At 37.9% G+C, this 2,865-nt stretch overlaps 1 protein-coding gene across 1 annotated transcript in view; it reads left to right on the forward strand.

Annotated features, from left to right (window-relative positions):
- Window positions 1-2,651, forward strand: part of LOC108797237 (receptor-interacting serine/threonine-protein kinase 4-like) — a 22,063-nt gene extending 19,412 nt beyond the window's left edge. The window contains exons 8-9 of the mRNA XM_018568806.1: window positions 804-865; window positions 2,622-2,651. Of these exons, the coding sequence (XP_018424308.1) occupies window positions 804-865; window positions 2,622-2,651 (92 nt within the window). The remainder of the gene's footprint in view (window positions 1-803; window positions 866-2,621) is intronic.
- The last annotated feature ends 214 nt before the right edge of the window (window positions 2,652-2,865 follow it).

Here is a 2,865-nt window from a genome sequence, read left to right on the forward strand (position 1 = left end):
ACAGCAACCCACCCAATTGTGCCATTGTACTGAAGATATAGGGTTTGTTAAAACAAAATCATGATCTGTTCCAGGGCATAAGAGAGGGAGAGAGAGAAGCAGGAATTGGAATGTAAGGTGTGGATCTTCCATGTGCATCTTCTACTACTCTGCTGGAAAAGTGTACTGGTGATCCAGCAATGATTAGTGCTGCTGTGGGTGGCTGCTTGGCATTCTGTGGGATTTAATATATAGGGACCGATTCATAAAGAAATCACCCAGGAGGAGCTTAGCGGCAGTAATACCTTTTATAAATCAGCCACTTAGTGTTCACCACTGTAGTCTACATTTGAAATATACTGTCCATTACCAGTACCACATGGTGTTCTTGATTTTCTTTTCCATATACATTAGTGTTGTACTAACTGTAACATATAGTACACTTTCTCTTGTGCTGGCATTTAAAGGGGCAAAATCAATTGGTTATCATTTTATTATTTTAAAGGTATTATGTCTATGGTAGGCCTCATCATTTACATCTGTAGGGTGTAGGTAAAGTAAACACACTGCTTTAAATTATCTAAAATTTAAGTTACAGAGTTACTCAAGAATGCAACCACAGAGTAGATGAAAAACCTCTGCAACCTCTACACTTTAAAGCCTTTACATGCCCAGGGGCACAGAGCTCATCATCAGATTTTGCTGAAAAAGACTGTTTTAGGCAGCAGTTATGTAATGTGTATGGTTCACTTTCTTTTAAGTTTTTACCATAGTTTAGCCATTTATTAGCAGGTAACTCAGTGTAATCTTTGTTTTATTTGTAGACCTTGATTCTTCGAAAATAGAACATTTCTTAAAGAAACTCAGTCTGGATAATCCATCAGCAGTAAGTTAAACACAGTAATAGTTGCAGACAAAAACAACTCCACGAGGGTGCTCACTCTATGTAATACCTATTTCTCTGTCAAATATTATAAACACTCTAATTCATCTTCATAAAAAATCTTGTAGATTGTCCCACCAAGAAACTCAGGCACAAGATATCTAGAAACAAACAGTCCACCAGCCCACTTCAGTCCCAGTTCAATGTTCCATACATATCACTCCACTTGCATCTATCCAGTTTTTCAATACCAGCCTGTTTTCTCTGATAGCTCACCCCATCAACAGGGACTCTCAGATGTGTGATTAACACTTTACTTCTTTGGAATAGCTCTGGAGTAGGTTAAACATTGATAAGGTCCAACAGTATGTAGAACCATCTATTAAAATAGCATTAAATGCTCAACGCATAACTGTTCCAACTGTTCAACGCATAACTGTCACTAGCTGCAATTACAATATAAAGTTATTTTCCTGCATTTAATATAAGAAATTAGAGTGTGTGCCCAGCACCTAGGTGATTGGAGTGGACAATTTTTTAGAAGCACTATTTGTTGGTGGACTTTCTACTTCTATTGAGCAACGCTAGAGCATAATAGTATGCACATATATAAGCACTAATGGACTTTACACTGGATATTTGGTATATTATTGAGTGTGGAAAGTATTTATAATTATATTTTTTTACTTTGTATTGATTATCTTTTGCGTTTATTTTTACTGTGGGATACAAGGGGTGCTTCCATATTGATCAATTGTAAGATTGTGATTTTTGAGATGTATGGTGTAAGAGGTATTTATTTATCTATTTATTAACTGTTTAATATTTATTAATTAAGAGCACAGTGCATAATTTATATTAGTTTATCACGGTAATCTTTACTTTTGGCACAACGGTTTTGGTTTTAATACATAGGGGTCTATTCACTAAAGGGTGAAGGGTTTGGAGAAGGCAGGAGAAGTGAACAATCTAGACCAAAATAGCTGATTTGGAAAAATTCTCCAATTCAGCTCACATGCCACTTCAGCTATATTGTCCTAGATTGTTCACTTCTCCTGCCTTCTCCAAACCCTTCACCCTTTAGTGAATAGACACCATAGTGTAGGGTGGACAGTGTGCACAGAACCAATTTTCCTGCATTTGGCCCCAAACACTTTCTATGGGCCTTTTGAAAATGTCCAGGCTGTGAGCATTTTTTCAGTGCTTCCCCAACATGCACTGTACATGTCAGTAATAAGTCATGTTTTGGAATGCACAGCACTGAGATACAACCAAGCAGAGTCACTGTCAAAGACTGGTAGAAGAAACAAGGGAGTAGCCTAGTACAGATGTTTTCTGTGCTGCGTGCATGTTGGCCTGGGAATGCTCATGTCAGATGACCCTTCAAGGGAGTGGAGCCATCCTTTAGGCAGAAATTTATTATCCAGAAGGTATTTTCTTATTGCTGAAAAGACAGACAGAGTTTAATTACACTTCAGTGGTTGACCTAATGACCATGGTTTTTACTGAACTTTAGAACTGTACTATAAAATGAAGGGAGGGTGGGGGGAAGCTGGACTCTAAATGAAGCACTGAGAAAACAGAAATGATAATTGAAAGTCCAAAACTTTTATGAACAAACCATATAAAATTTAGGACAATCCATAAAAACCCTTTCACTCAGGTACAGTACATATGTGTGCAAATAATATTCCCATAAAATAGAGATGTCATCTATGATTTACGATACATAATACACACTTGTTGACATGTTTCACAGTTAGATCCACTTCAGGACTCCAGGAGTTGAATTACTGAAGTGATAACTCAGATGCCCAAGTGTCTTATTTTCGGGGAAACACGATAGAAATGGTCTTGGGGTGTTTATAGGGTGGGGGAGTGTGACAGATGCCCAGACTCTGCACCCAACATCTGGGTTGGTATTTATGCCCCCAGTTGGCCTAGGTGATCCAGGAACTTTTTCCATCTGTCTTGTGGTAAGATAATTCTCGTCTCTCTTGCCT

The sequence above is a fragment of the Nanorana parkeri genome, unplaced genomic scaffold (assembly GCF_000935625.1).
Source record: "Nanorana parkeri isolate BGI_ZX_2015 unplaced genomic scaffold, ASM93562v1 scaffold1249, whole genome shotgun sequence".
In the NCBI taxonomy this organism is placed as follows: Eukaryota; Metazoa; Chordata; class Amphibia; order Anura; family Dicroglossidae; genus Nanorana; species Nanorana parkeri.